Raw genomic sequence first — 10,642 nt, 5'->3', positions numbered from 1 at the left:
CTCGACAACCCCCTGACCCTTATCACAAGCGCCAGCAGCCCCTCACCATGCCAAACCCGAGCATCGTCGCCTCAAAAAGAAATATCGCCACCTCCGGCTGCAGCAACAGCGCCGCCACGCCGCCCTCCTCCGCCCCAGCCGCCGCACCCTCCAGGCTCCCGCCCTCCGACCAGTCATACTCGCCCGCCTCTGCCGCCGCAGGCGCACCGACGGCGGCTGCCTCGCCGGCGGCAGGCTCGGCGGCGGCAGCGGGGGGGCTCTCAAGCAGGCCCCTTTCGGGGCCGCCGCCGCCGCCGCTGCCGCGTGCGTCGGCGGAAGGCAGAGGGGCGGCCGCGGGCGCCCACCCGGCGTAGTTGTACCGCATCAGCGCGCCCACCACAAACAGCAGCGCCGAAAGCAGGCCGAAGCCGACGAAGGGGGCCGTTTCAATGCCGAAGCGCTGGATGGCGGCGCCGCCCGCCACGCCGAAGACACCCCAGCCGATGCTGGCCCACACACGCTGGGCGCCGTATGACGCGGCCCCGCCCTGCGAAGCGCGGCGGCCGGCCGGCCGAATGGGTGTTGGGTTCGGGCAAGGAAGGGAGGCGCGGACAACTCGCCGCCCGAGATAAAGCGGCGCTTGTCGCAACACGCAGAGAACGTGAATCACACGCGCTCTGGCCGCAGACACGCAGCAGACCGTCCGAGCAGCATGCGTTGTGCATGCTGTCGGCCCCACCTCGCGCCCAGCCAGGTTTGAGAGGACAGTGGAGTCCCCGAGGACACCGAAGAAGCCGAACGCCTCAGCAGCCAGCAGGATGGCGCAGAGCTCCCACGCGCCGCGCCCCAGGGGCAGCGCCGCGCGCAGCAGCGCCGAGGCGCAGAGGCCGAGGAGCAGCAGCGGCCGGTGCGCGGCGGCGCGGTCGGCGAGGGCGGTGGCGGCGATGGAGGTGGGCGCGGCGACCCACGGCCGAAGGGCGGAGATGAGGCCGATCTCTGCAGGGGTGAGGCCTGGCGGGGCGGCGGGGCAAGGCAGGAGGGGTACAGAGGGTGCTGGAGGACAATGATGTCTGCAAGGGTGGGGGGTATGTCCCTCATTGATGGGGTGTGGGTGGGCTTCGGGCGGTTTATAGGGGTCCACAGGGGTCCAGGCGGGGCCTATAGGGACGGCTGGCAAGCCAGGCAGCTGCTGACCAGGCAGCTGCTTGGCAGGTAGCTGCTCGCCAGGCAGCTGCTCGGTGGCGGTTGCGTGCGAGGGCGCGCGGTGCATTGTGGTCGCCCGCAAGGTGGCAGCCGCGTGGGATACCAGGCGCGCGCGGGAGCGGTGGCGCGCGGGAGCAGGGTTCAGCGTGCCTCTTGCCGCAAGGAAAACGTTTACGTAGGGGAACAGCAAGGCGCCGCTGGCGCCGCCCAGGAGGAACCAAGCCTGGCGGGGGCGGGCGGGGGGCAGCAGGGGTGGCGGCGCATACAGCGGCTGTGTGCACCTCGCTCATGTGATCAGGGCTGTGGGCTCCGGGTGCAGCTGTGGGTGAGGCAGTGTTGGCAACTGGTGTGGAGCCCGACCAGCTGCTTGAGTTTGCAGACCGGCGGCTGCGAGCGGCCTGTTGACCTTGAGCGTCCTTAGCAGTGGAGGGGCCCGAGCCGTGCCCGCCTGGCGCACGACGCGCACCTGCGCACCTTTGCCAAGAGCATCTGTGCGCTGTCAGACGAGTCAGGCTGTTGTTGTTGCAATTTTTCTGCTGGCTGGAGCCCCGCCGCGCGCGCGAGGGGTTGGGCTGCTGCGGCGCCGCTCGCCCGTCCGCTGTTGTTGGGGTCGCTTCGTCGAGCGACGGCCTGCGTCGGCGGGGGTGAGCGTCTGCTGCGGGCGTGGCGCTGACAAAGCCGTATACTCCGGCTCAAATTAGGCCCTAATTTACACGTGGATAGGATTAAGGACTTGGGCGTTAGGCCCGCCGGAGATGCAGCGGGCCTCATGATCCTGATCGGACGCCCGTGTCATTCATCACAAGATGCTGACATACAGCCATGAAGCACAAGTATCTATGTTATTAAGCCCACACAGGGACTGAGTGCCATGTGACGTCACCCGCCAACAGTCACACCAGGCGTTGGCGGCACGCTTTGTTTCACGGGAGCTGCTGCGGTGGCCAGAACATCCGCTGGCAATTTGAAAACACTCACATGTGTCGACAAGGTGTGGCAGTCATAATGGTCTGGTCCAGGTACCAGCGTTCCTTCTGAGCACATGTCAGGTGAACGACCAAGGGTGCAGTCAGGCCAAGACACCCTGTAGCAACCGGTCTTCGGCGATTGTGCAGATGCATGCATCAACGACTCGGTGCCCCGAAAGCTCAGCCCCAGTGACGCACAAAGCGCGGCCCCGCCAACGCCACGCACGGCTGCCACACACGCTGCCACCGCGGCTGCACGCAGCCGCTGATGCTACCCGCGTGTGACATCAACCGTCCTGGGCCGGATGTGCCGGTCGCAGTGTGCGATGCAAGGGCCGTGCATCCCTGCTCCTTGCGCTACTAACGTTGACCATGCCAGGCTGGGCGTGCGCGGCGCAGTACTTGGCGGCGCCATGCCCCGCATGGTTGAAGCTGGGCAGCTTTTCGCAGCCGGGCTCTCGGCAGCGCCAGGTCTGGACGTCCACCATGCCTGGCTCCGAGTGGGCCTTGCAGAAAATGCCCCTGGACTCGCCCTTGAAGTTGAAGACGGGCCGCTTAGTGCAGCCGGGCTCCCGGCAGCGGGGCTTCTTCACATCAACCATGCCGGGCGCCGCATGAGCCTTGCAGAAGATGCCCTTGGACTGGCCCTGGAAGTTGTAGCAGGGGCGCTTGGTGCAGCCAGGCTGCTGGCAGCGCCTCTCTACGACGTCCACCATGCCGGGCGCCGCATGCGTCTTGCAGAAGATGCCCCTGGACTGGCCCTCGAAGTTGAAGTTGGGCCGCGTGGCGCAGTCCGGCTGCCTGCAGCGCGGGCTCGTGACGTCCGCCATGCCGGGTGCCGCATGCGCCTTGCAGAAGAGGCCGCTGGACTCGCCCTCAAAGCTGAAGTGGGGATGTCTCATGCAGCCGGGCTCTCGGCAGCGTCGACTCACAACGTTGACCATGCCGGGCGCCGCATGTGCCTTGCAAAAGATGCCCTTGGACTCCCCCTCAAAGTTGAAGTGGGGCTGCTTCCTGCAGCTGTGCTCTCGGCAGCGCCGACTGCCAACGTTGATCATACCGGGCGCCGCATGAGCCTTGCAGAAGATGCCTGTGGACTCGCCCTCAAAGTTGAAGTGGGGCTGCTTACTGCAGCCGGGCTCTCGGCATCGCCGGCTCACAACGTTGACCATACCGGGCGCCGCATGTGGCTTGCAGAAGAGGCCCTTGGACGCCCCCTCGAAGTTGAATGTGGGCTGCTTACTGCAGCTGTCAACCTGGCACAGGTGTGCCAACCTGGCCGCGCTGGAGCTGAAGCCAGCGACAGCGCGAAGCGCGCCACTGCCTTTGGGCCAGGGGCGGACGCGGTGATTGGCGTATGAGGGCGCTGCGTGGGTGTGGGCCACCGCGTCTTCCGTCAGAGGCGTGGCGGACGCGGGGCCCCATGCGACCCTGGCTTGATGCCAGACCTTGGTGCTTGCCCGGCTGGAGCGGACGGCCAGCGCCTGGCACAGCAGGCGGAGGGTCATGATGGCGGGCACACGACCTGGCTGGGGATGGGGAGAGAAGGGGCAGGCGGCGCTCGTTCGGCCACCAGCGCTGCATGGCATCAGAGCCATAAGCCGATGGACGGCGCAGGCGTGGGCGAGCAGTTCAGAGAGTGCGGACCATCCCCGAACGCAGCTGCTGCCGCAAGCGAGCGCTGCTGCACACGCCCGATGCGGCCTGCGTGCGTCCCCGTGCAGCCAGCTGAGCTCACGTGTGAGCTTCCGGATGTGCTGATGTGATTCCCTGAAAACGCGCAACCTGTACGAGCTGCGTGAAATTCCAAAAAAACTTATTCACGCCGGCTGAAATTGCAATCAACGTGCAGAGGCTTGCACTTCGTGTGACGACGCTTGTTTAAATCGTAAGCAAAAATACAGGTGATCATACCGGCAGTGACGCATACTCGTCTGCCTCGTGCCTCGTGGACGGGCTGGCCGACATGGCAAGCGGCAGTCTGCAAAAACCGTGTGCGGTAGCCCTGGTTGCATTTGATCAACTGGAACCCCTTTGATATATGCATGCAATGATACCCGGTTCGCCGCATGTCTGTCTCTTAGAGCCGGTCACCCACCTGATGCCCCTGCTGGGCTGTCAGGACAACACAGAGTGCAAAGCGCGACACAGCACGAGCAGGCGTTGTCCGTGGCAAGATCAGCGGCGGCAACATGATACAATTGCTTGCTCATACCTGGTGCAGCATGCATATGTTCGTATAGGCCTCCCAAACACCGATTAGTCAATGGCACCATTGGTATGCTTGGGACTTGCGTGGTCGGCGTTGGCGGTGCTGCTCATGCAAGTTGGCCCCCTACAAGAAGCTGTTGAGCTGCGGATTTACACACGATAAACTGCAACGATCTCTCACAGACAACATATACTGCACATGCTGGGCCAGCTTTGCCAAGAAACAAGCCAACAAAGCACGCATGCACTGGCGCGCGCGCGTCCGCCCGCCCCACAACAATCAAATGCGATCTCGCCGTCAGCGGGCCGTCCTTCACTTGCTGAAGTAGTGAGCGCGCCCCCAACTGTGACGGGTGAGCAGCAAGGTGGCCAGTGATGAGCCGGGCGGCGCATGGGTGAATTATCGTGCGCGTGAGCATGCGTCAGGATTGATGCAGGCGCCATGCAAAAGGCACCTTAAGCTGCTGCGGCTGATGCCATGCAGCACGGCGCAGCACATGTGTCCTGGGCTGGGACCGGTCAGCTGCGGGCTCAGACTCGCCTCGTCAACTTGGCGCACGCGCCCCCAAAGCCCGCATCTGTGCGGCTGTCAGCGATGACCTCATCCCCATGCACCAGCCGGACCTAGGGGTTTTGATTTAATTCGAGTGGGGAGCGGGTTTCGACAATTTGAGGTTGATGGAGTGAATGACAAGTCATGTTATCACTTGGGCAAGGCCGATCTAAATATCGGACGTGATGTGAAATTCAGCCGCCTAAAAACTCAACAATTGCAGGCGCAGGGCCGCTCAGGCAGGGGACCGCCCCGTAACGCTTGCATGCGGCTGCCGTCGTACGATTGACGGGAAAGCAAGGCTGGAAAGCAGATGCGAGAGCGCGCGGCGCCGTTGTTGCCAGGGCAGCGGCTGAAAAAAAGATCTTCTGGACCACGGCCCGGCTGACTCACCACCATGCCAATGTCAAAGTCGCCACCAGGGGGATCCTGTGACAGCATGAGTGCAACAAGCAGCGCAAACTGCGTCCGCAAATTTGCGTGTGCTGCAACCACAATCGCCCCTGCGAGGCCCAAGCCACGTTGGGCGCGACTGTGACCCAACCACCCCCCGCCGCCTGCGGCGCTACGAGGATTCGCTAGCTGAAACGCTGCGCTGGCAGCCAGACACAGTGGCGCTAGCTGGTTGGCGGGGCGGGGTCCTGCTGCCTGCAGGCACCCCAGGGTCAGCGGCTTGTCGCTTCTACCAACAAACTGCTTTCGGGTGCAAAACAAGGGCGCACACCCCAAATCCGCAAGCTGATGTCGGCAAACGCGAACCAGGCCTTCCTTTCCCTCCCACGTCGAGCCCCGCACCCACTTTGGACCCTCCTTGACTGCCGCGTCGTACTCCCGCCTCTCCGCAGCCAGCAGCTCGTCCAGCGGCGCCCTCAGCCGCCCCACCCACGCGTCTGCGGCCAGGGGGCCGCCCGTGAGGCCCTCCACCAGGTCTAGGAACATGGCGCTGTTGCCGGGGCGCCAGTACGATGACGTCAGCGCGGAGCCGACGTTTCTTTTGGGGGTGGGGTTGGGGGTTGGGGAAGGGTGTGTTAAGGGGCGATGCCGGTTCGGAGAACTGCCAGCTGTGTGCGTGGGACACTCGAGCGGATCCTGTCAGACCACACCAAAGGAGCATTCAGTGGTGCAGGCAGGGGGGACAAGCACCACGTAGGAGCAACGTGCATGAGGGCCGAAAGCTGCTGCCATCAAACACATCTGACAGCACCCCCTTCTCCCTCCCACGCCACGTCCGAGGCGGCTCACGTTGAGGTTGTCCACGACGCGGCCCTCTTTTGACAAGAAGTGCGCCCTGGTCTGGTGCACGCTCATCTCCGCCAGGACGTAGCTGCGTGCGGTGGGAGGGGGGTGGGGAGAGGAGGGGGCGGGGTGCATTGCACGTCATGCTTCGAAGGGGACCGCAAAATGGAGCGTCAAACAAGCGGCATCTCGCACGAGGGGCAGCCAGAACGACGTCACATGGGGGGCAGCCAGCATGATGTCACAAGATAATTTGAGGGCAAGCTAGCGAAGGGGAGGGGTCCAAGGCGTTGAGGGGGGCTCGCTCTCTGCAATACAGGCATGTATGCCAGCACCAGCCATCATGATCAGCTGTGTCGCCATCAAAACCTCAGCCCCAGCGACGCACAAAGCACGCCGCCGCCACCGACACGCACGGCTGATGTACCCGCGTGTGACATCGACCATCCCGGGCCGGGTGTGCAGACCGCAGTACAGCCGCCGGGTCCTGCCCTGGAAGTTGTGCGATGCAAGGGCCGTGCATCCCGGCTCCTTGCAGTGTGCGCTCGACATGTTGACCATGCCAGCCTGGGCGTGCGCGGCGCAGTACTTGGCGGCACCGTGCCCCGCATGGTTGAAGCTGGGGACCTTGTCGCAGCCGGGCTGTCGGCATCGCCGGGTCTGGACATCCACCATGCCTGGCTCCGAGTGGGCCTTGCAGAGGATGCCCCTGGACTCGCCCTTGAAGTTGAAGACGGGCCGCTTAGTGCAGCCGGGCTCCCGGCAGCGGGGCTTCTTCAGATCGACCATGCCAGGCGCCGCATGCGCCTTGCAGCACACGCCCTTGGACTCGCCCTTGAAGTTGAAGTTGGCCCGCGTGGCGCAGTCCGGATGGCTGCAGCGCGGGCTCGTGACGTCCACCATGCCGGGCGCTGCGTGCGCCTTGCAGAAGAGGCCGCTGGACTCGCCCTCGAAGCTGAAACAAGGATGCTTACTGCAGCCGGGCTCTCGGCATCGCCGGCTCACAACGTTGATCATACCGGGCGCCGCATGTGCCTTGCAGAAGATTCCCTTGGACTCACCCTCAAAGTTGAAAAAGGGATGCTTACTGCAGCTGTGCTCTCGGCAGTAGCGCCTGCCAACGTTGATCATGCCGGGTGCCGCATGTGCCTGGCAGAACAGGCCCTTGGACTGGCCCTCAAAGCTGAATTTGGGCCTCGTGGCGCAATTCGGATGGCTGCAGCGCCGGTTCGTGACGTCCACCATGCCGGGTGCCGCATGCGCCTTGCAGAAGAGGCCCCTGGACTCGCCCTCAATATTGAAGTGCGGCTGCTTACTGCAGCCGGGCTCTCGGCATCGCCGGCTTACAACGTTGATCATGCCGGGTGCCGCATGTGCTTTGCAGACGAGGCGCTTGGACGCCCCCTCAAAGTTGAATGCGGGATGCTTACTGCAGCTGGCGTCCTGGCACAGACGTGCCAACCCGGCAACGCTCGAGCTGAAGCCAGCGACAGCGCGCAGCGTGCCACTGCCTTTGTGCCAGGGACGGATGGGCTGGTCGGCGTACGAGGGTGCTGCGTTGGGGTGGGCCACTGCGTCTTCCGTCAGAGGTGTGGCGGACGCGGGGCCCCATGCGACCCTGGCTTGAGGCCAGATCCTGGTGCTCGCCCGGCTGGAGCGTGCGGCCAGCGCCTGCCACAGCAGCCAGAGGGTCATGATGGCGGGCACACAACCTGGCTGGGGGTGGGGGAGAGATGTGGCAGGCGGCGCTCGTTCGGTCACCAGCTCTGAATGGCATCACAGTCATACGCCAGTTGACGACGCAGGCGTGGGCGGGCAGGCTGGTGAGTGCAGAACATTCCCGAATGCAGCTGCTGCGGCGCCGAGCGAGTGCTGCTGCAAACGCCCGACGCCGCTTGTGCTCACCGTGCAGCCAGCTCACGAGTGAGCTTCTGAATGCGCCTCGTTTCCCTACTGAAGCGCGAACTGTACAAGCTGCGTGAAATACTCGACAAACTTTACATGTCAGATTGCAATAAACGTGGCCGGGTGTAGCTCTGCACTAGGCTTGTACTTCGTGTAATGACGGTGGTTAGAATTATCTGCAGATCAGATCAGATCATACTGGTGGTGAACCATACTTGTTTGCGTCATGGCTCGTGGACGGGCTGGCCGTCACAGGAGTCACCGCAGACGGCCGACGTGGCAAGCAGCAGTCTGCACAAACCATGTGGGGTACCGTATCTCTACCTGCATTCAGTCAGCTGGGACGCCTCTGATATCATACAATGACACTTGGTTCGCCGTATGCCTGTCTCTTAGAGCCGGTCACCCATCTGATGCCCCCTCTGGTTCAAGGCACCATGACCGCAACGCGCGACACAGCACGAGCAGGCGTCGTCGGTGGCACCCATAGCGGCGGCGAATTGATACAGTTTTGAATGAATTCACCTCTTGCAGCATGCGCATGTTCGTATGGGTCCCACTCACCAGAAAGTCGGCGTCATTGATCTGCTCGCTAGCGGCTTGCACTGTCGTCAATGGCGGTCATGCTCATGCGCCACCTTTGCCCTGCCCTCCAAATGCTGTCAAACTGAAATGTTACACACAGTAACCTGCATCAATACCTCACAAGAAACATACTGTAACCCAAACATGCTGGACCAACTTTGCTGTGCTGCCAAGAAACAAGCCACCAAAGCATGCAACGGCGCGTGCGCAAGCGCCTGCACCCCAACGATCTACTGCTCGCCGTCGTCGGGCCATCCTTCACTTGCTGAAGTAGTGAGCGCGCACCCACCTGTAAGGGCCGGGCAGCAAGGTGGATGGTGATGATCCGGGGAGCGCATGGGTGTAAACGCAGTGCGTGTGAGCGTGCGCCTGGATAGATGCAGAAAAAGTGCAACAGACGCATCGGGCTGCTGCCGCTGATGCCACGCGGAGCAGCGCAGCGCACGTGTTTCCTGGGCTGGGACCCGTCAGCTGCCGGCGGTGGCTCACCCCTTGAACTTGGCGCACGCGCCCCCAAAGCCCCCATCTGTGCGGCTGTCAGCGATGACCTCATCCCCATGCACCAGCCGGACCTGGGGGTTGGATCCAACAAGGGTGGGAGCGGTTTTCGATGATTGAGGTTTGATGGCGTAATGCTATCACTTGGGCAAGGACACTCGAGATGTTGGATGCAACCTGGAAGACAGCCACCCAAAAACTCAACAACTGCAAGCGCACGGGGCTGCTCAGGCAGGGGACCGCCCCCCAATGCTTGCATGCGGCTGCCGCCACACAACTCCAGGAAAGGCAAGGCTGGGCAGCATTTGCGAGAGCGCGCGGCGCCGTTGTTGCCCGGGCAGCGACTGGAAGTCATCTTCTGGACCACTGCGAGGCTGACTCACCACCATGCCAATGTCGAAGTCGCCACCAGGGGGGATCCTGCGGGATTGTCAGTGCAGCAATCAGCGGGAATTGCCTAATCGAACCTGGGCATGCTGCGCGTACAAACGCCCCTGCGCCGCCCAAGCCGCGATGGGCGTGATCGTTGACGCAGCGCCCCCAGCTGCGCTGGGGCAGTGGCAGCCGGGCGCAGTGGCGGCGGCCTGGTTGGCGGGGCGGGGGTCTGATGCCCGCAGCCACCCCAGGGCCCGCCCCTTGTCGCTCAAGTTCTTTTGGGTGCATGCAACGTGAACGTCCACTCCAGATCCGCAAGCTGGCAGTCGCATACGCTAATAAGGCCGTGGCGCTCCCACGTCGAGCCCCGCACCCACTTTGGCCCCTCCTTGACAGCCGCGTCGTACTCCCGCCTCTCCGCAGCCAGCAGCTCGTCCAGCGGCGCCCTCAGCCGCCCCACCCACGCGTCTGCGGCCAGGGGGCCGCCCGTGAGGCCCTCCACCAGGTCTAGGAACATGGCGCTGTTGCCGGGGCGCCAGTACGATGACGTCAGCGCGGAGCCCACCTGTTTTTGTGAGGGGCAGGGCGCGTTGCGAGGAGGGGGGGGGGACGTTGTGAGGTTCTGCCAGCTGTGTGCATGGAGCATTCAAGCAGGTGGTGTCAGAACACGACACGGTGCAACCCGTGGTGCCGGCAGGCGGAGGACCACCACTCAGAGCAACGTGCATGAGGGCCGAAAGCTGCTGCCATCAAACACATCTGACAGCACCCCCTTCTCCCTCCCACGCCACGTCCGAGGCGGCTCACGTTGGGGTTGTCCACGATGCGGCCCTCCTTTGATAAGAAGTGCGCCCTGGTCTGGTGCACGCTCATCTCAGCCAGGACGTAGCTGTGTGCAGGGGGGAGGGGTGGTGAGTTGAGTCGAAAAAGAGGCCGGGGTGCGTCCACCGGGAGGTCTTGCAGGGGGCCGCAAATTGGCAGCCATTTGCATAAAGCAGCAAGTCTGACATCACGAGATTAAGCGAAGGGCGGGCCAGCAGAGGGGGAGGGTCGAAGGCGTTGAGGGGGGCTCGTTCCCTGAATATGCCAGCACCAGCCATCGGTGTGTCGCCATCACCCGGCAATACCG

At 63.6% G+C, this 10,642-nt stretch overlaps 2 protein-coding genes across 2 annotated transcripts; both read right to left on the bottom strand.

Moving 5' to 3' along the window:
• Window positions 1–22: 22 nt before the first annotated feature.
• MNEG_9786 (hypothetical protein) lies at window positions 23–3,658 on the bottom strand (the record flags this gene model as incomplete). The annotated part of the gene is made up of 5 exons (XM_014041743.1): window positions 23–526; window positions 719–990; window positions 1,174–1,405; window positions 1,657–1,812; window positions 2,516–3,658. 5 exons carry the CDS (start codon window positions 3,656–3,658, stop codon window positions 23–25), a joined length of 2,307 nt encoding a protein of 768 aa, XP_013897197.1.
• A 5,240-nt stretch (window positions 3,659–8,898) lies between these two features.
• On the bottom strand, window positions 8,899–10,386 carry MNEG_9785 (oligoendopeptidase F; the record flags this gene model as incomplete). The annotated part of the gene is made up of 5 exons (XM_014041742.1): window positions 8,899–8,929; window positions 9,130–9,212; window positions 9,522–9,558; window positions 9,891–10,078; window positions 10,321–10,386. 5 exons carry the CDS (start codon window positions 10,384–10,386, stop codon window positions 8,899–8,901), a joined length of 405 nt encoding a protein of 134 aa, XP_013897196.1.
• Window positions 10,387–10,642: the final 256 nt, after the last annotated feature.

The sequence above is a fragment of the Monoraphidium neglectum genome (assembly GCF_000611645.1).
Source record: "Monoraphidium neglectum strain SAG 48.87 unplaced genomic scaffold scaffold02063, whole genome shotgun sequence".
NCBI lineage: Eukaryota > Viridiplantae > Chlorophyta > Chlorophyceae > Sphaeropleales > Selenastraceae > Monoraphidium > Monoraphidium neglectum.
Note: the sequence above shows the minus strand (reverse complement) of the source record. Positions and strands in the feature narration are given on the sequence as shown.